The 21,536-nt window shown below is 42.4% G+C and overlaps 1 protein-coding gene across 1 annotated transcript; it reads right to left on the bottom strand.

Annotated features, from left to right (window-relative positions):
- Window positions 1-1,347: 1,347 nt before the first annotated feature.
- LOC114665198 (BTB/POZ domain-containing protein 17-like) lies at window positions 1,348-17,818 on the bottom strand. Its single transcript, XM_028819630.2, has 3 exons — window positions 17,547-17,818; window positions 9,595-9,880; window positions 1,348-5,681 (listed from the first exon to the last, which is right to left on the bottom strand). The coding sequence occupies exons 1-3, from the start codon at window positions 17,638-17,640 to the stop codon at window positions 4,607-4,609; spliced, it is 1,455 nt and encodes a 484-aa protein (XP_028675463.2). The 5' UTR covers window positions 17,641-17,818; the 3' UTR covers window positions 1,348-4,606.
- Between the last annotated feature and the right edge of the window lie 3,718 nt (window positions 17,819-21,536).

Here is a 21,536-nt window from a genome sequence, read left to right as displayed (position 1 = left end):
GAACCGTGCCACCTGGCAGCTAGGAACAGCATACTGATAATGAAGCCCAAAAAATGGCGGCACCCATGACATGAGAAAATGGCTCTGCAGAGTGGCAATGAAAGTAAAACCAGAAAATAGCAGTTCCTTCCCAAAATGGCTGTCAACATCCATCCATTATCCAACCCGCTATATCCTAACTACAGGGTCACGGGGGTCTGCTGGAGCCAATCCCAGCCAACACAGGAAACAAACCCTGGGCAGGACGCCAGCCCACCGCAAGGCACACACACACCAAGCACACACTAGGGACAATTTTGGATCGCCAATGCACCTAACCTGCCTCATCCAAGGTTGGGTTCTGCCTTTTTGCTGGAGTAGATTCTGATCCTCCATACCCATGAGGTCAACCTAGAAGGTTTAAAAATATTATGATATGTTTTATATGTGAATACAAGCTGTGCTACCCCTCTGAGATGGGTTGAAATCTAAGTACTGTAATCAAAATAGACTTTGATGTAAATGCATGCAGTGGACCAAGCAATTGCATATATCTCTGTTATGTGCCATTTGGAATGGGATGCGAAAAAGGAATATTCGAGTGTGTGATGCACCATCTGTTGGAATGAAGGGTACAATGCATATATCTCTGTTATTTGCCATTTGGAATGGGATGCGAAAAAGGAATATTCAAGTGTGTGATGCACCATCTGTTGGAATGAAAAATACAATGCATATATCTCTGTTATTTGCTATTTGGAATGGGATTCACAAGAGCAGTGTTAATGTTTGTGATGTACCATCTGTTGTCTTTGGACTGTGGGAGGAAACCCACACAGACACAGGGAGAACATGGAACCCGGGAAGCGAACCCAGGTCTCCTAACTGCCAGGCAGCAGTGCTACCACTGCTCCACCGTGCCGCCCTTGGCAACATTCTGTAAGGCATAAAACAAATATTTCCATGGCTAAACCTCACAAAGGGCTTGGAGAGCTCCGAAGATACACTTCTAAGCTGGACACTAGTAACAATATCTTTAATTAGCTGATTTAATGACGTGAATACGAGCGAGAACTACAGGCCTTTGAGTAGGTGGGAATGCTGCCGATCACGAGACGATGGCGAGAACTCTTAACTTGATGGCCTTGAATGTCATTGTGATCGAGTTCACGTGAAACAGAAGTGCTTTATTTGACACACTACACGAGATCCTCTTTCTCTCTTCAGATCAGGAGGCTTCAGAATAAGTCAGAATGTACTCAAACATGGCTACTGCTTTCCTATCGGATTGCTGAAAATATTCCATTACAATCTAAAGGGTCATTTTTTGCGAGTTCCTTTCTCATATCTGTAAGTTAGTTTGCTTAAAACACTTATTGGACATCTGATTTTAACGAGATCCCCTTGACGTATAAAAGCCCCCCCTTTAACCTTTCAGAATGCACTAATGCTTATACTCGGGTGTCTTAACAGCAGGCTTTCTTCTAATTCACAGAATAAATTAAATAACTGTAGGACTTATGTGATTTCATTACAGGACACCAAAGCTACATGTCAGTATGAAGTGCACCTTCCGCCGCCACATTACAATCGAGGCTACAGACTTTGGTTAGCACGTCAAATCTGAATGCGTCGCTGCAGCTCAGCATATTACTTTTAAGAATTATGACAGTCATTGTGATCCATTGCTGTCGAGTCCCATTTTCTTCTTTCTCCGCTCCGTGTCTCGCTTTGCTTTGCGGCATCACTGCAGCTTTGATTTAATTTCCCTCTTCAGAGTGGGCTGGAGGTATTGGCAGTAACTTTAGCGAAAGAGCCGCTAGCAGGCCGTTGTCAATGTCTGCCAACATTATGAGCGTTGGTCTGTGGTGCTGGACTCTCGTGGAGTGACAGAGCGCTGAATGGCCTCTTGGCCTAAGTCAATTCCCATTCCCATGTACTCCCAAACATGTGTTTTGTCCTCTGTAGCAAAATAGCTTATCTTTAACATTAAATGAATATTTGAGTTTATGCCAGAATTTAATTATGATTATTCCAGGGCTTTGCGATCTAATATGTGGTGTGCAGTATTAGATGGTGTGCTACTGCTTCAGAGATCAAGCATCCCGGGTTCTAATCCAACACCCAGTTACTAGCTGTGTTAACACATGAAATTCTCACATTCTCCCAGGGTCTGTGTACGTTTTCCTCCAGCTACTGCAGTTCCGCTCTCACATCATAAGATCTAAGATAGTCCTGTGTGGATGAGTGGGCCCTGAGACGGATGGTTGCTTTATCCTGGTTCACATTTTGTGTTCAACACGACCAGGAGAGACTGTAGGCGCCCATCACCCCTGAGCTTCATTAAGAAGGTTTGAGAATGTTAAATTATGTTCCTCCAGTATTCGGAGCACATCCCAAATAAATCCATGGTAGGTCGACAGATGAAACCAGTGTTAACATGAGTGCAGGCGTGACTTCTCTGATTAAATGGTGCCTCATCCAAGGTTGGGTTCTGCCTTTTTGCTGGAGTAGGTTCTGATCCTCCATACCCATGAGGTCAACCTAGAAGGTTTAAAAATATTATGATGTGTTTTATATGTGAATACAAGCTGTGCTACCCCTCTGAGATGGGTTGAAATCTAAGTACTGTAATCAAAATAGACTTTGATGTAAATGCATGCAGTGGACCAAGCAATTGCATATGTCTCTGTTATATGCCATTTGGAATGGGATGCGAAAAAGGAGTATTCAAGTGTGTGGTGCACCATCTGTTGGAATGAAAGGTACAATGCATATATCTCTGTTATTTGCCATTAGGAATGGGATTCACAAGAGCAGTGTTAATGTTTGTGATGTACCATCTGTTGGAATGGCAAATGCAATCCATATGTCTTTGTTATATGCCATTTGGAAGGGGATACATTAAAGCAGTGTAATTGTTTGTGATGCACCATCTGTTGGAATGAAAAATACAATGCATATATCTCTGTTATTTGCCATTTGGAATGGGATTCACAAGAGCAGTGTTAATGTTTGTGATGTACCATCTGTTGGAATGGCAAATGCAATCCATATGTCTTTGTTATATGCCATTTGGAAGGGGATATGTTAAAGCAGTGTAATTGTTTGTGATGCACCATTTGTTGGATGGACAAATACAATACATATATCTCAGTTATATGACATTTGGAATGGGATTCATAAAAGCAGTGTAAACATTTGTGATGCACCATCTGTTGGAATGACAAATGCAATGCACATGTCTCAGTTATATGCCATTTGGAATGGGACTCATTAAAGCAGTGTTAATGTTACTGATGCACCATCTATTGGAATGACAAATGCAATGCATATGTCTCTGTTATATGCCATTTGGAATGGGATTGGTAAAAGCAATGTAAACATGTGTGATGCACCATCTGTTGGAATGACAAATGCAATGCACATGTCTCAGTTATATGCCATTTGGAATGGGATTCATTAAAACAGTGTTAATGTTACTGATGCACCATCTATTGGAACGAGAAATGCAATGCACATGTCTCAGTTATATGCCATTTGGAATGGGATTGGTAAAAGCAGTGTAAACATGTGTGATGCACCATCTACTGGAATGACAAATGCAATGCATGTGTCTGTTATATGCCATTTGGAATGGGACTCATTAAAGCAGTGTCAATGTTGCATTTTATTACTACAAATGTTTGTGATGCACCATTTGTTGGAATACCAGAGACATATCAACTGTATGGACACACAGACAGACACATCCTTTTATTAAGGTGGATCACAGTGGCTAGTGCCACTGCTTTTCGGTTCCAGTGTCTTTGGCACGACCAATCCAGGATCTTGGTGAATTCCTGCCCAGACAAATTCATGCTTTTCTGAAGGCCAAAGGAGGTGCAGCAGACTACTGGATAGGAAAATCCAATATACTGGCAACTCAAGATGTGATAAGTGCTGTTCTGCAATGACTCGGGTGGAATTAAATTTGCAGCAGAACTCGATGTTTCACTTTACTAAAGAATTATCAAATCAAATTACATTTTTGCTTTCAGTGAAATTCGGGCTATTGACACAAGAAGAAGGGCGGTTAGCCGTGTCTGGAATTCCGCATGGATCTGCCTGGTATTGTCATGTGTCAGCCAGGGGTTCAAAGACGCGTTTCTGATCCTGTGATTTGTGTTGATTGTGTTAATGTTATCTTTGTTGATTGTGCACGTTAATCTTTATTTTTAATTTTATGTAAGATGCCTGTGTTATGTTCCATGTGTTTTGTGGGTGGTCCCGTGAGAGGCAGGGCCACCTGTCAATCGGGGCTGCAGAAGGAGTCTGAAGTGCAGAAGAGGTTTAAAAGCAAGAATATAAAGGTGGGAACAAAAGTTGATTTAGAAGAAACTGGTCCGATTTGCCAGTCACGCAGGGCGAGGATGGATACACAGACACAGGGACAAGTGAGAGAATCACAACTGGTGAAACCGTAACGCAAAAAAAATATATAAACACGAAGGGTGGGTCTTTCTACCAACATAAGTCGTGGATGTCTTATCTTGTGCGATCACGCTGGGCTATAAACATACAACACTACAGATTGCTGGCGTCTCTACACCACACACGGTGCTGGAAGCCACCGCCGGCGGCCGCGTCACTTCTTTGTCTTGATCAGAGAGTGGTACGTGGGCTTGACGATGATGTGGAGGTGCAAGGAGTTGTCAATTAGATATTCTGAGCCCCGGCGGTGCAGATCAGCCTGCATCAGGAAGTCTCCGTTCTCTTCCGTGCTCTGGTGGAAGTTGTAGACGTTGCGGACCACCACTTTGCCCTGTTGCCGGGCGGTCACAATCACTGTTTTTTGGAAACTGACCCCTGCAAAGTCCACGCTGGAGGTAGCCGGAGTGACGATGATTCGTGGGCGGCCATCTTCTCCTCGGATTGTCTGCACTGCGCCGTGATCCGTGTAGACCGGGCGTATGCTCACAGGTAACCAGCGCGGAGAGAAGAGGGCATTCCACGTCACCTTCTTGGTGGAGTCATGGCCGCTGGGACCTAGCTGAGTTTGAAAGCTGGTACTGCGGTCATCCCTGGTGGGATTGTTGATAAACCATGGAGAGCCCCAGGCTGGGGAGAGGTAGTTCCTTGGAGTGAAGAGGCTACAGTTGACATCAAAGTACTTGGCAAGCTGGAGCGGGGAGGCGGAATGGAACTGGAAACTCATGAAAAGCAGATCTCGCACGGCCTCGTGGTATTTAAGGAGCACGGGGGACTGTCTCTGCAGGCGGAACAGGTGCTGCGGAGGAATCATGGCATAACGCAGGGATCTCAGGGCGTTCTCGATGGTCGTCCCCATCGGCTGGTTATTCCCGATCCAGTTCTCCACAGCGCCAAAGAGCTCCAGCTCACTGTGGAGGACAAGGTCGGAACGCTGCAACAAGGAGAGCAGCAGATCGTCACTCACGGCCGGCCACTCTCCGCTCTGGATGACAGAAGACAAATTCCAGGAGAGGTACTGCAGACAGCTGTCCCTGAGGGCCACGTCGCCAATCTGCTTGGCATAGTGGTACCAGCTGACCACGTGGCCATGCGGAGAGTCGCTGGACAGGTGCTGCATCATATAATGGCTTAGGCCTTGCTGCAGTGGGAGCACACGGTACTTACTGGCCAGCTTATGCAGAGTAATGGCCTGCTCGAGAAGGATGGAGATCTCGCCACAGTAGAGGTACCTAAGAAAAGAACACACAGAGAGGTTAGAGGTTGTGACGGGTGGCCAGGGACGGAAGGAAGGAATATGCACAGGGCACTACTTCCCCCCCCCCCCCCCCCCCCCCCCAAGCACTACATGGCAGCCTCCCCCTGGGCTACAGCGGTGCCTCAGATTCCCACAGGGCTCCATGGGAGTTGGAGTTTGGCACAGTCCTGTAGGGTTCTGTGGGGAGCCACCAGGGGGAGCTACAGAGCCCTACTTTGCTGGGCTTCAATTACACCTGGGAGTGCATAAAAGGAGCCGCCTGCCGTCATTCAGGAGCCAGAGTCGGGAGGAGGAGGAGGAGGAGAACGATGAAGCTTGCTGGAGGAGGAGTGGAGGCGGAAGGAGAAACAGAGACGAAGAAGAAGAAAAAGAAAGTGCCATTGTTGTGTGTCACTGTGTTTCGTGCTGGTGGGAAACGAAAAGAAAAGCGTTTCCCATGGAAATTAAACGTGTGTGTGTGTTGCTGGACTTGTGCCTGGTGTCTGTCTGTGTCGGGTTTGGGGAGCTAGTGCACCCCCTGGTGGCCACAACGTGGAATGTACTGACCCTGCTGGGCTTCAGGAATTAAATAAGAAAATGGGATCACGAGACAGATTGTGGCTCCATTAAAAGGCAAAGGTCGATACTGCGGTAAGAAAGGAGCCCAGAACATGAAACTGAAACGGCAATTCAAAGAACCCAGTACAGCAGAAGAAAAACAAAATAATTTCACTTATCCAGAGCCAAAACTACGACAAAAGTCATGGATTCATTGCTAGAAATGAATTAACGAGAACACTAATCCTTTCTTTGTTGTATTCACAGACTTGGACAAACCATGAAGTGCATGACACGAGCCAAAATCTGGACACTTTGGTGGTCCCAGAGGACTAGATTGGGAACCCCCACTCTAGATATGCCTGAAGCAATCATTTAAAGTTCAGAGAGATGTATTCACTTCCATTAACTTATTTGGCTGACACCTTTTTCCCAAAGGCAACTTCCTCAAAAATGAGGTCGTGGGTTCAAATCCCACTACTGACACTGGGTGACCCTGAGCAAGTCACTTGACCTGTCGGTGCTCCAACTGAAAACACAAAAAGAAAAGTGGAACCAGTTGTATCTCAAATGCTGTTAGTTATCTTGGATAAAGGTGTCAGCCTAATAAGTTCTTAAATGACCACTTCGAACTTAGGTACCTGTCATCAAGACCAGGGGTTCCCTACATAGTCTTTGAGGACCCCCAAACTGTCCCAGCACAGCACACCTGTAAAAGGCAATAAGTAACTGTGTACTAACCGAAATGTTCCTCATATGATCTTTGGATATACAGTATGATGGGACCTATATAGACCACAAATATTTTGGCCAACATAGAACCACCTTTAGTGCTCATATGAGCTCGCTTCAAGGGTTCATTTTTTTGAATGATTTATGAGCTGCAATTTTGGAAAAATCCTTGAAATGTGTTCTATATTATTGATTAAATTATCATCAATAAACATCGGTTTATTTCGAATCTTCTGGAGTTCAACGCTGTTTTCCGTTCCAACACCGGAGCACAAAAATAGAAACGCATCTTTCCAAACAGCGCCTTTCCACGTTTCGGCCACTAGATGGCGAACGCATTCCATGGCTGCTGCTTGACGCGTTAGGCGACTGCGAAATCAAAGCGCAGCGCTAAAGATCCATCCATCCATCTATCCATTATCCAACCCGCTATATCCTAACTACAGGGTCACGGGGGTCTGCTGGAGCCAATCCCAGCCAACACAGGGCGCAAGGCAGGAAACAAACCCCGGGCAGGGCGCCAGTCCACCGCAGGGCGTTAAAGATGACCTCGTCAAGACTCAGGCGGGTTCAAAAGACTACAAATATTCCGCTTAAAGATTATGATCCGTATTTTCATTTAGGGTTTTAATTAGGGATTTAATTTATTGGCGCTTATCAATAAATAAAACATCAGAAAGTAAAAAGATGACGAGAAAGGTCTAAGACTAAGGCGAAGGAAGGGTTTATTCCGCAAATGTTTATTGTATGTCCAATTTAAGACGATTAGGCACATCCTTGAATTGCTGTCATATTTCGGACAGTAAAAGCCCTTGCCAGATCAGACAACTTTCACAGCTGAGTTTGCGAGAAAATGTTATTACGTATTGCAGAAAGTGATCGATAAATTAAATGTATTATTATTATTATTATTATTGTTATTATTATTATTGATGCTCGTGTGGCAGCAGAACGTCCGGCCGGACTTGAGAATCTTTAAAATCAGAAGAAAAAGGGGCGGAGACTTTCGTAGGCAATGAATTAATAAGGCCCCCTCTCAACTGCTTGGTTGGTGGGGCATCACCTCAGTCTTTGATAGGGTTGCCCGATATCGCGATGGTAACAGCGTCCAAGTTGGAAACCCCGTGAGGCTGGTAGTTCCTCGCCCCCGGTTCGTATTTGATGCTTTGATCTTTCCTGTAACTCGCAGAAGAGTGAAACTTAAAGTCGGTAGTCTTGTTAGGCTGTTAAGGGAGTGCTGCTGTACTTCAAATCCCAGCAGCCAACGCGAGTGAGCAGGGGCCGACGGGAGGAGGTCTTGATTGGCGCACATTTTAAAAGGAATTAGCGTGCGTTCGTAACGGGACGGATCAGAGCGAAGCTGTCGCGGTAGCGCATGCGCGATGTCGTATTGTAGATGTGTCATGAAAAGTGGCTGTTTTACGTGAGGCTGGATTTTATTTGCAGAGTGAGTATCTCTGTATGGCGTAATTCGTTTTCTTAAAACGGACATGTCCTCGATGATTTCATGCTCCATAGTTATTTTGTGTTTTATTACATTCTCAAAAATAAAGGTGTCAGAGTGGATAGGTAAGATAAAAATATGTAATTTTTCGAGTGGTGTATTCGTTTAAGATAAACCGCTAGAGTTTTATGACATTGTGAAATGTACTATATCAGAAATAAGTAATAAATATATGAAAAGAAATATATTTAAAAAATGACAAAGTGAAGCAGCAACACCAGAAAGAAAACTCTGAATTCTACTGTATAATGTATTAAATAAAAAACAAAGCAAGCGCAAATCAGAAATGACTAAATTTCAAAATTCTAAACAAAGTACAAAAAACAAAAATAATTACTTAAAGTTAATTTCAAAGCTTAATAGTCAGAAACCACAAAAAACAAAAACAAAGAGCAAAAGGGAGTATTATGACTAGGAATCTCAAAGGACTTCCAGAAATGCCCAATAGAGGGGGAAACTCCAGTGAAAACCCCTGGCTAGATACACAAAGGGCCACATAGAATCTTTATAAAATAAAAGATTTATTCTTTGTAACATGCTGTTCAAAAACAATGAAGGGCCATTGAGCAAAGGCAATAGGATTTTCCCAGAACAAGAAGTTCTCAATACAGAAAAAGAAATGAAGTCAGAAACAGAGCATGAGGTCAAAATCCGAAAATTATTAATAAATGTTGACGGTAACAGTAACTCCCTACACTTTGGCGTTTTCAAATGAACTACTACTATATGATAGATAGATAGATAGATAGATAGATAGATAGATAGATAGATAGATAGATAGATAGATAGATAGATAGATAGATAGATAGATAGATGTAAAAGGCACTATATAATAGATAGATAGATAGATAGATAGAAGTGAAAGGCACTATATGATAGATAGATAGATAGATAGATAGATAGATAGATAGATAGATAGATAGATAGATAGATAGATAGATATGAATGGTTTTATGTAATAGACAGATGTGAAAGGTGCTACATATAAATAATTATCTAAAGATAGATAGAGTTAATTCCAGCTGTTTGGCCATTGTTACATTTGCCACTGAAAGTGCCCACCAGACAGCAACAGAGGAACTTTCCCGTGACTCTGATAATTGTGCCCTCCTACCTGATGAACTTGTCGAAGACGCTGGCACAGTCGGCAGGCTCTCTCAGCATCAGAGTGCTTGCGTTGCGGTGCAGCAGAAGCTCTTCGAAGATCTCGCTCTGGAGGGACAGCACCAGGGTGTGGGCCTGAAACACCTTGACTTCGTCAGAGTGCATCGTCTGCACCCGCAGGGAGACATCACTGCCATTTCCATGGGTCAGCAGGGCCTCGAGTCGCTGCACAAGGGCCTGAGAGTGATTGATTAACGTCGTTGTGCTGCCTTCTAGGGGATTCTCTACCTTCTGAGCTGTGAAAGAGCAGAAAAAGCAAACCTGCTAATGACAAGATGGCAGACACTTTCTCTCAAAGGCCGTATACAGGTACGTATATATATCCGGTTTCTGATGACAGATCCACATGCCCCCTTCTACCGCACTCTCCACTGGACGCTTACACGTACACAAAATCAATGCCAGTGGCTCTTTCAGGCTTTTTAACTGAAGGGCAAGGAAGTTGAATTACTGCTGCCATCTTTAATGAACATTTTGAAAGTCATCTTCTGCAGAGTTGGACAAAATGTTCAAATTCATTCCAATGCTCTCTGCACAAAGTATGGGATTCTGATTTCTGTGACTCCCTGAGGAGACCTCTGACAAGCCCTTGGCATCCTAAAGATGGACACCTTATTTTTGTGGGTATTTCTGCCTCACTCCCTCTTCAAAGCACAGAATCAATTCATTTCTTTATACCTCTTGAGCAAACATTTGCAGGGAACACAGGGAAATTAAATATCTGCTCCTGTGTCAGACAAACATTTCTTGTTAAAGATGGGGTCTAGGTTCCTGCTTATTGCATGTAAAAATTCAGCTTGTGAAGTGTTTTGAGGGCCATGAGGGTCATAAGGCGGATGATGGCTCTGAGGCTAAGGATCTCTGGCAGCAATGGGAAGGTTGCCGGTTCAAATCCCGTAAATGCCAGAAGTGACTCTACTCCATTGGGCCCTTGAGAGAGGCACTTAACCTGCAATTGCTCCATCTTGGGTTGGACGTTAACCTGCTGGTCCCCCAACTGGAAGGGAAAACTTGGGGTTTGGTGACAGGATTGGCACTCCAGCCACTGTACAAAAAATAAAAACTCACTCCATTCAAACTAGTGTGGTGCCCTTGTGCACTTGTATTCAGGTCCTAATTTGGGATCCTGATGTGGTTGTGGCAACGCGCTGTATCAGTACATGCCCCCTACCTCTCTCGAGGGTCATAGAAATAAAATTCTGTCTTTTGAATGGAATAAAGTTAATTGGGCATAAATGTGAAAAATCCAAGTCAAGGGTCTGACTGGGATTGCAAATCCTGGGGCTTCCTCAAATAAGTCAAGGACAGAAACAGAACTCCTAATAAGCTCTTCCTCTCCACTGAAGTTTAAACCCAACTCTTGTGACTGTATTCGCCAAACTGTTTCTTTAATGGGGGGTATGGAGGCCCAGTGATCAATGCGGCCGTCTCACAGGTACAGCATCCCAAGTTGGCTCGGCACGACTGAGTGTGTTTGTGTGCATAATAGGGAGGCCCGCAGAGGACTGACTAGAACATTAGAACACTCTGGACGAGAACAGGCCATTCAACCCAACTAAGCTCGCCAGTCGTATCCACTAAAATAACACCAAGTCGAGTTTTGAAAGTCCCTAAATGTCTTACTGTCTACCACATTACTTGGTCACTTATTCCAAATGTCTATCACTCTTTGTGTAAAGAAAAACTTCCTAATGTTTTAAACACTTCATTCATGTCACCTCTTAATCTTCTTTTGCTTAAACTGTAAAGGCTCAGCTCTTTTAATCTTTCTTCATAACTCACCCCTGTAGCCCTCTAATCAGCCAGTTGCTCTTCTCTGGACCTTTTCTAGTGTTGTTATGTCCTTCTTGTAGCCTGGAGACCAAAACTGCACACAGAACCCCAGATGAGGTCTCACTAGCGTGTTATAAAACTTCAGCAGCACCTCCTGTGACTTGCAGTCCACACATCAAGGCGCTATATAACCTGACATTCTGTTAGCCTTCTTAATGGCTTCTGAACACTGTCTGGAAGTCGATAACTTAGAGTCCACTACGACTCCTCTATCCTTCTCATAAGATGGACTCTCTATTTTCTGGCCACCCACTGTGTATTCAAACCTCACATTTTTACTCCCTGTGTGTAATACTTTACATTTACTGACATTAAATTTCATCTGCCACAATTCTGCCCAAGCCTGTGTGCTATCTAAGTCCTTCTGTAATGATATAACGGATTCTAAATTATCTGCTAATCCACCAATCTTGGTATCATCTGCAAACTTAACCAGCTTGTTACTTATATTATTATCCGAGTCATTTATATATATTAAAAATAGCAGCGGCCCCAGCACTGACCCCTGCTGGTCACCACTCTTAACATCGGCCAATTCTGATGAGGTTCTTCACACCATCACACTCTCCTTCCTGTGTCTGAGTCAATTCTGCACACCACACCCTGAACTGCCACTTCTTTTAGTTTGATGCCCACCCTCTCATCAAATGTTTTCTGAAAGTCCAGATAAATCACATCATGGACTCCACTTTGATTGTATCCTTGTGTTGCTTCCTCATAGAACTCCAGCACTTTACTAAAACACAACCTCCCTCTCCTGAACCCATGCTGACTCTTCAGTCAAACTCTGCTACTTGCCATGTGCTGCTCAATTCTTCTCCTTAGTAATTCCTTCCATTAATTTTCATGTGATGCGCGTTAAGCTTACTGGCCTATACTTGCTTAGATCTGCCTGATCACCCTTTTTATATAATGGGATGATATTTGCCATCCGGACTTCGTTCCTGCCTTGTGCCCAATGCTGCCATGAGAAACTGTGTTCCCCCACACCCCCTGAACTAGATGAAGCTGGCTTCAATACTGGATGAGAGGGTACAGCTACACTCTGTCTGTGTAGAGCCTCCGCCATTATGGAAGACGTCTCTCACCCGTCACACACACACACACACACACACACAGTTTGACCTCCTGCTATCAGGTTGAAGATACTGCAGCATTAGGACCCGCACTGCCAGGTCCTATAACAGCTTCTTTCCCCAAGCTGTCAGACTTCTGAACTCCTACATGTCACCCAGTACCATATCCCTATAACACTCCCCCAGTTAGATAGATAGATAGATAGATAGATAGATAGATAGATAGATAGATAGATAGATAGATAGATAGATAGATAGATAGATAGATAGATAGATAGATAGATATGAAAGGCACTATATAATAGATAGATAGATAATTTAGCGTAGTTGGCAGGATTATAGATAGATAGATAGATAGATAGATAGATAGATAGATAGATAGATAGATAGATAGATAGATAGATAGATAGATAGATAGATAGATAGATAGATACTTTAGCGTAGTTGGCAGGATAAGATAGATAGATAGATAGATAGATAGATAGATAGATAGATAGATAGATAGATAGATAGATAGATAGATAGATAGATAGATAGATAGATAGATACTTTAGCGTAGTTGGCAGGATAAGATAAGATAGATAGATAGATAGATAGATAGATAGATAGATAGATAGATAGATAGATAGATAGATAGATAGATAGATAGATAGATAGATAGATAGATAGATAGATACTTTAGCATAGTTGGCAGGATAAGATAGATAGATAGATAGATAGATAGATAGATAGATAGATAGATAGATAGATAGATAGATAGATAGATAGATAGATAGATAGATACTTTAGCGTAGTTGGCAGGATAAGATAAGATAGATAGATAGATAGATAGATAGATAGATAGATAGATAGATAGATAGATAGATAGATAGATAGATAGATAGATAGATAGATAGATAGATAGATATGAAAGGCACTATATAATAGATAGATAGATAATTTAGCGTAGTTGGCAGGATTATAGATAGATAGATAGATAGATAGATAGATAAATAGATAGATAGATAGATAGATAGATAGATAGATAGATAGATAGATAGATAGATAGATAGATAGATAGATAGATAGATAGATACTTTAGCGTAGTTGGCAGGATAAGATAAGATAGATAGATAGATAGATAGATAGATAGATAGATAGATAGATAGATAGATAGATAGATAGATACTTTAGCGTAGTTGGCAGGATAAGATAAGATAGATAGATAGATAGATAGATAGATAGATAGATAGATAGATAGATAGATAGATAGATAGATAGATAGATAGATAGATAGATAGATACTTTAGCATAGTTGGCAGGATAAGATAGATAGATAGATAGATAGATAGATAGATAGATAGATAGATAGATAGATAGATAGATAGATAGATAGATAGATAGATAGATAGATACTTTAGCGTAGTTGGCAGGATAAGATAGATAGATAGATAGATAGATAGATAGATAGATAGATAGATAGATAGATAGATAGATAGATAGATAGATAGATAGATAGATAGATAGATAGATAGATAGATAGATACTTTAGCGTAGTTGGCAGGATAAGATAAGATAGATAGATAGATAGATAGATAGATAGATAGATAGACAGATAGATAGATAGATAGATAGATAGATAGATAGATAGATAGATAGATACTTTAGCGTAGTTGGCAGGATAAGATAAGATAGATAGATAGATAGATAGATAGATAGATAGATAGATAGATAGATAGATAGATAGATAGATAGATAGATAGATAGATAGATAGATAGATAGATAGATAGATAGATAGATAGATACTTTAGCATAGTTGGCAGGATAAGATAGATAGATAGATAGATAGATAGATAGATAGATAGATAGATAGATAGATAGATAGATAGATAGATAGATAGATAGATAGATAGATAGATAGATAGATAGATAGATAGATAGATAGATAGATAGATAGATAGATAGACTGAAACTGAAAAATTCTACAAACTTTTGTCATCTGTATGTAAAGCGACCTTGGGTTTGTGAAAGGTGCTCAATAAATGTAACCTATTATTATTTTTATTATTACTAGGGGGCTCTGCCCCCTGCTCGCTTCGTGTGCCCACCCTTGTGTTTGGTTTATCGGATATATAATACAATACCATTTATTTTTTGTATAGCCCAAAATCACACAAGAAGTGCCGCAATGGGCTTTAACAGGCCCTGCCTCTTGACAGCCCCCCGAGCCTTGACCCTCTAAGAAGACCAGAAAAAACTCCCCAAAAAAAAAACCCTTGTTGGGAAAAAATGAAAGAAACCTCGGGAAAGGCAGTTCAAAGAGAGACCCCTTTCCAGGTAGGTTGGGCGTGCAGTGGGTGTCAAAAAGAAGGGGGTCAATACAACACAATACAATACACAGAACAGAACAAATCCTCAATACAGTATTAGAAGTATGGAGTAGAATTTCACATTCGATGATATCACATAATATGATTTGGATTTGTTTTAAGTCCTGGAGACCTCATTCATCAAGCTGCCTCCCCCATTTTGCCATTCCACATCTGAAATAGCGCTAATCCGATGAAAGGACCCCTCATTTCCACGTCCCCATTCATCAGGGATGACTTTACCTTAGGCAGGCAATCTAAAATTTAAAGAGATTATTTTCTTGGGACTTGTTACATATGCATTATTTTCACTTTTACTTTAAAAACTTTTGTAAAAACAATACTTGTCCTTTATTTCCGGCCCTGTGCGTGGTTACATCTCTTTTTTGCCAGACGTATAATACTGCTCGTGTTGTGAAGGGTGTTGCGGCTGAACGTACGCTAAGGATATGCCTTTGGATCATTTGCTGTCTTTCTTCTGCTTGCGAGCTGCGTCTTCTGCCTGTCGCATGTTGTTGTTTTAAGAGTTCCGAGCACATGATGCTTGTCTGCCAAAAGCAATCCAACAACTGCTAGCTTAGAGGTCTGTGGACTCCTTTTAAATGATGGCTCACTGCCTGGTCTCGCGTGACATTATAAGAACAATACTTGTCCTTTATTTCTGGCCCCGGGTGTGGTTAAATTCTTTCTTGCAGGATGTATAACGCTGCTCGCATTCATTTGGGGTAGCAGCCGTCGCGCTGCCCTTCGATAATTTTAAAGCCTGTACAGCCGCTGTCCTTTTTGCCACGGCCCTGGGACAATCTCTTGGCACCAAGTCTCATGTTTACGGTCCCCGCAAGACGCACCGTGGCAAGTCTCTTTGGTCTCGCGGGTCTTTTAAAATGTCTTCCGAGAAGATCACATATTGTCGCATTGCTTTTGCTTTCCAGGACGGGATTTTCTTTTATAATAGAGAGATAAAGCACTACATTCTAAGCATTTTTGGTCTGTTTGCGTTTTTTCGAAAAACCACTGGTTTTCGAGATAATCGCAATTTTCCGTTCGACGTTGAAATGGTAATACATAGTACATATTTGAGACTGTTTTTGCTTTACGTAAAACAAAATTTTTTGCACAAGTATTACATTACACACATTACTAAAGTCTCTCACGCTTACTGAAATTTGGTAATTTGCCTGAATTGTTCGCCAAAATAAAATTATCATGACAACATTTTTTTCATGCAGCTGCGGAGTCCGATTTATTCAACTTTACATTTATAATAATTGTTTGATATATCATTAACTTGATTTGATTTGTTATTGATGGTTCTTTAATGTACATATTATTAAAATATAATAATTGCCTTGCGGTTTATTCCTCAAATAGCCATCCCCATATCTGAGTATACGAGAAAGTCTATGGGAGACCACTCGCGATTTTCTTGAAGATGCTGTTATAAAGCCCACCGAAACATAGAGATGACCCTTCTGTTGATGTCTCTTACAAGCTTTCATCGATTCTTCTGGTTATTTTTGCTAGTCAAGTCATACAAATAGGAAATCCAACTCCTCCCTCCTCCTTTAACAAGTCTTTGCTGGAAAGACAAGGTAACCACATTCCTATTGCTGTCCCTCACCAGCAGAGACAGAAGACCAATTATTAATCTGATCTTTGGTAGGCTGTCTGTTTAACACCAGGAAAAAAGCTCCTTGTTGGAAGCTGTCTATGACAAGCATTTATACGAGGGTCTCATGGAATCAGAATCTCTGACAAGCTTCTACCCTTCACCGGAGTGAAATCTGACTCTCGCAGCCATTCTTTATTTAGCACACTAGAAATTCTGCAAGGAAACCGAATTCCTGTGGCTACCTCCGACAAGCTTTTAGCCTCACAGAGGCGAGGACAAGTCACCTTTCTCTTGCCAGGCTCTTGGCTTAACACAAGGTAGAAGATCCACGTGGGAGGTGCTGTCAAACAAGCTCTTTAAAGGCAGCAGACTTGAAATCAGAAATCTGACAAGCTGAAGTTAAAACGTGATTCATGGAGCAGGAATCAGTTGGCCGGGGCGATAGTGAGAAGTCAAGCAAAATGACACCTTTTATTGGCTAACTGAATAAAAATTACAAGACACAAGCTTTCGAGGCAGCTCGGGCCCCGAGATCTTCTCGTTACATCCATAATGGCTAACACGGTACAGCACCCTAGTAGGAGAACCACATTCCAGCTTGGACCTCTAAAAAGCTTCCTGTTTCCTAAAGATGGAAGTATAATTCCTCAAGGTGTCCTAGCAGCTGCTTGATCATTTTTGACAGTAAGTTGTTTTTTTTTTTCCCAGATACATGGAACGTAAATTTCTGTTGCTGTCTCTAAAAAACTTTCTAAGTGAACACTTTAACGGCTTTTAGATTCCTTTGGCTGTTTATAGCAAACACGTACTAATACCATATGTGTATGATGCTATTCACATTGGACATGTTGAGAGAGACGGAGATCCAAATTTAAATTTCTCATTTTCTAGGAGTGAAATTCCTAAGCCTGAAAATGTTCGTGTCAATGAGCAGTAAAATCCTAAAGCCGTCTCTAACGAGCTGTAGCCCTCTGAGAGCGTCCAACGTCCATCTTAAGCAAGTTATTATTTTAAAAGACATTTAGCCCCTACCTGCACTGGAAGTTGGACTTCGGGAGCAGAAAGCTGCAAAGAGAACGCCTATTTGGATTCGGACTACAAGGTTTCCTCTGGCGCCTCCAGCCATTTCCTCCTCGTTGGCTTTCTTTTCTCTTCTTTTGCTCTTTCCCACAAGCGGCAGGTCTCCCCTCTTGCTCGTCCGACAGATGGACAGCCGGATGGCCCGTGTGGCTTTCTGCAGTCAGCCCCTCACACTTTATGTCGGACACTACAGTCCTTCCAGGCACACACAGCAATGTTTGCGGGACCCATTGATTGGTGGAATCTAGCAGGGCCGTTGTCAAGGCAACAACTTTGATTCTTTCGCTTTTTCTTTTTTCAGTGCAGAGTTGCATCGATCCACCGCCAGCCAACACTCGACAAGCGCGGGTCCCCCCGGTGCTGCAGGCTTTATTGTTTCAACCCCGGCTACCTGGTATGTCCTAATTACACGAAAAGTTCTGCGGGAGGTCCACATAAGAGCATCGCATAGCAGCAGTCTGTTCGGGGGGCTTTAACATGGGGCAGCTGGTGGAGGCTTCTGGGTCCCCAAAGTCACAAGGCCAGTGTATGAGCACTACAAGGTCATTTCAGAGTAACAGATAACAATAAATGTGAATAAATTAACTAACTTAACGCACAGTATAATAATAATATAATTTCCTCTTGGGATTAATAAAGTTATCTATCTATCTATCTATCTATCTATCTATCTATCTATCTATCTATCTATCTATCTATCTATCTATCTATCTATCTATCTATCTATCTATCTATCTATCTATCTATCTATCTATCTATCTATCTATCTATCTATCTATCTATCTAATAAGCAAGAGTGTCAGTATTTAAACAGTGAGAAGCCTGGCAGGTAGCGTGAACCACATGATGAGCAAAAAACTGGGAATTGAACTGGCAATCAGTTGCCCCTCCGGTGCAGAAGGCCATGGCTTGTTGAGAAGCAGGGCAGCTTCTCCAGAGTATAGTGGCCATGTGTGCCAGGAAGGGTAACCAGGACTACTAAGTGGCTTTATTACATTTTAGTGATGGTCCATGTTGTAGCCACCGCCTTGCGCAAGTGTGCTCGTCGTGTCTCTTGCATGTGCCATGATTCAAAATGAATGGAGATTTACGGACTCAGAGATTCATATGGAAAATGACTTGAGTCAACCTAACAGACATGGCTTTGGGTAGTAGGAGGAAAGTGGGGGATCCAAGAGAAGAAGATTCACACTCAGAGAACAGCCAGGTGATTTATCAAAAGTTTCGGTTCACATTACATACTGCAGGCTCACAAATGCCCAACACTTCACTTCAATAAATATATGCTTTCTTTAGTCGAGCACAAAAACATCCAACATTGTTACTTGAGCACAGAGGCTTCCAACATGCGAGACGTTTATCAAAATATCTACAGTTAGGTCCATAAATATTTGGACAGAGACAACTTTTTTCTCATTTTGGTTCTGTACATTACCACAATGAATTTTAAATGAAACAACTCCGATGCAGTTGAAGTGCAGACTTTCAGCTTTAATTCAGTGGGGTGAACAAAACGATTGCATACAAATGTGAGGCAACTAAAGCATTTTTGGAACACAATCCCTTCATTTCAGGGGCTCAAAAGTAATTGGACAAATTAAATAACTGGAAATCAAATGTTCATTTCTAATACTTGGTTGAAAACCCTTTGCTGGCAATGACAGCCTGAAGTCTTGAACTCCTGGACATCACCAGATGTTGGGTTTCCTCCTTTTTAATGCTCTGCCAGGCCTTTACTGCAGCGGCTCTCAGTTGCTGTTTGTTTGTGGGCCTTTCTGTCTGAAGTTTAGTCTTCAACAAGTGAAATGCCTGCTAGTTGGGTTAAGATCAGGTGACTGACTTGGCCATTCAAGAATTTTCCACTTCTTTGCTTTAATAAACTCCTGGGTTGCTTTGGCTGTAGGTTTTGGGTCATTGTCCATCTGTATCATGAAACGCCGCCCAATCAATTTGACATCATTTAGCTGGATTTGAGCAGACAGTATGTCTCTGAACACCTCAGAATTCATTCGGCTGCTTCTGTCCTGTGTCACATCATCAATAAACACTAGTGTCCCAGTGCCACTGGCAGCCATGCACGCCCAAGCCATCACACTGCCTCCAGCGTGTTTTACAGATGATGTGCTATGCTTTGGATAATGAGCTGTTCCATGCCTTCTCCATACTTTTGTCTTGCCATCATTCAGGTAGAGGTTGATCTTGGTTTCATCTGTCCAAAGAATGTTTTTCCAGAACTGTGCTGGCTTTTTTAGATGTTCTTTAGCAAAGTCCAATCTAGCCTTTCTATTCTTGAGGCTTATGAGTGGCTTGCACCTTGCAGTGCACCCTCTGTATTTACTTTCATGCAGTCTTCTCTTTATGGTAGACTTGGATATCGATACGCCGACCCCCTGGAGAGTGTTGTTCACTTGGTTGGCTGTTGTGAAGGGGATTCTCTTCACCATGGAAATGATTCTGTGATCATCCACAAGTGTTGTCTTCCGTGGACGTCCAGGTCTTTTTCCGTTGCTGAGTTCACCAGTGCTTGCTTTCTTTCTCAGGATGTACCAAACTGTCGATTTTGCCACTCGTAATATTGTAGCAATTTCTCCGATGGGTTTTTTCTGTTTTCACAGCTTAAGGATGGCTTCTGTCACCTGCATGGAGAGCTCCTTTGACCACATGTTGTCTGTTTACAGCAAAATCTTCCACATGCAAGCACCACACCTCAAATCAACTCCAGGCCTTTTATCTGCTTCATTGATAAGGACATAATGACGGACTTGACCACACCTGCCCATGAAATAGCCAAAGAGTCAATTGTCCAATTACTTTTGAGCCCCTGAAATGAAGGGATTGTGTTCAAAAAATGCTTTAGTTGCCTCACATTTTTATGCAATCGTTTTGTTCACCCCACTGAATTAAAGCTGAAAGTCTGCACTTCAACTGCATCGGAGTTGTTTCATTTAAAATTCATTGTGGTAATGTACAGAACCAAAATTAGAAAAAAGTTGTCTCTGTCCAAATATTTATGGACCTAACTGTAGTGTGGAAATCAGCCCAGACACAGACAGGCAGACATCGTTAGTTCACCCAACACACGTTTATTATACATTATTTACAAATAAGTGCTCACACACAACCCCAAAACTCCCCCATAGTCCAGGCCTCACAATGCCTCTCTTTCTCCTGTCCGTCTCCACTCCTCTCCTCCCGAGCTCTGTCTCACTTCCTCCTGACTCCAGCCATCAAATGGAGGGAGGTGGCCCCTTTTAAACCCACCCGGATTTGCTCCAGGTGCCTCTGGATTAGCTTCCGCCGGCACTTCCAAGTCTGGCGGAAGTACCGGCTGCGCACCCAGAAGCACTCCGGGTGTCCCTTGTCTTCTTCCCCCCAGCACTTCCGGGTGTGGCGGAAGTGCTGAGGGCCAGGGCTCCTCAGGCATTGGGGTGCCCCCTGGCGGTGACCACGGGCCCCTATAGGGTTGAGCTTCTAAGCTCTGTTCCCGTGGTCCCCAAAGCCACCAGGGCGGTCTCCCCCTTGTGGTCTGGAGGAGGCGTCCTCCTGGGGGTCCCGGCTGGTTACCACCCCCAGCCACTCGCCACAATAGACAGGTAAACAGTCCTTAATTATGTGTGGTAGGTAACAAAGTCCAGATGGTCAATGTAATCAATGAACATTCGCACCGTTGTCCATCAAGTCGACACGATTCAGGACTCTACCCTTTCATCAGGAGCAGACAAACTGGGAACTAAAGATAAATAAATTTCAGATCTCATTACATAATCCATATAAATACATGCTCTGAAAGGGGTATTCACAATAAAACCTTACCGAAGAGTATAAGAATTTGAAACACTTCTCAGGCAAAGCATCTACAGTTTTGATTACTAATGGACTTCTCCCCTATTTATAGAGCACTAGATTAATAAGTTCAATATGTTCATTAAATTAAATTAGGAG

This window comes from Erpetoichthys calabaricus, chromosome 14, assembly GCF_900747795.2.
Source record: "Erpetoichthys calabaricus chromosome 14, fErpCal1.3, whole genome shotgun sequence".
NCBI classification, from domain to species: Eukaryota; Metazoa; Chordata; class Cladistia; order Polypteriformes; family Polypteridae; genus Erpetoichthys; species Erpetoichthys calabaricus.
The sequence above is the reverse complement of the archived record's forward strand: the minus strand, read 5'-3'. Positions and strand labels throughout refer to the sequence as shown.